The sequence below is a fragment of the Corvus brachyrhynchos genome, unplaced genomic scaffold (genome assembly GCF_000691975.1).
Source record: "Corvus brachyrhynchos isolate BGI_N302 unplaced genomic scaffold, ASM69197v1 scaffold115, whole genome shotgun sequence".
Taxonomy (NCBI): domain Eukaryota; kingdom Metazoa; phylum Chordata; class Aves; order Passeriformes; family Corvidae; genus Corvus; species Corvus brachyrhynchos.
Window position 1 is genome coordinate 7,949,262 of NW_008239553.1, and position 319 is coordinate 7,949,580.

Sequence of the window (319 nt, forward strand, 5' to 3'; positions counted from 1 at the left end):
CCCGCCGGCCCTGCCCCGCCGGCGCATGCGCGCGTGACGCGGGTCAGCTGAGCGCGCCGCGCTCGGGCCGCGCTGGGCCATGGCGTCCATCCTGGACGAGTACGAGGACTCCCTGCACCGCTCCGTGTCCGTGCAGCAGAGCCGCGCCAGCGTGGGCATCCCGCACTCCGGTACGTGTGCGCCGGGGCCGCCCCTGTGCGCCGTTCCTGCTCAGAGGGGGAGGCGAGGCGGCAGCTCCGGGTGGGGAGCGGGGCATGCCAGGCTGTGCTGCCTGGAAGAGGTGTTGTCGCTGTGTGTGTGTGGCAAAACATTCGGCTGC

At 73.4% G+C, this 319-nt stretch overlaps 1 protein-coding gene across 1 annotated transcript in view; it reads left to right on the forward strand.

The window, feature by feature from the left end:
- Positions 1–30: 30 nt before the first annotated feature.
- VPS18 (VPS18, CORVET/HOPS core subunit) overlaps positions 31–319 on the forward strand; it is an 11,712-nt gene continuing 11,423 nt past the window's right edge. The window contains exon 1 of the mRNA XM_008639457.2: positions 31–170. Within this exon, the coding sequence (XP_008637679.1) occupies positions 80–170 (91 nt within the window). The 5' untranslated portion in view covers positions 31–79. The remainder of the gene's footprint in view (positions 171–319) is intronic.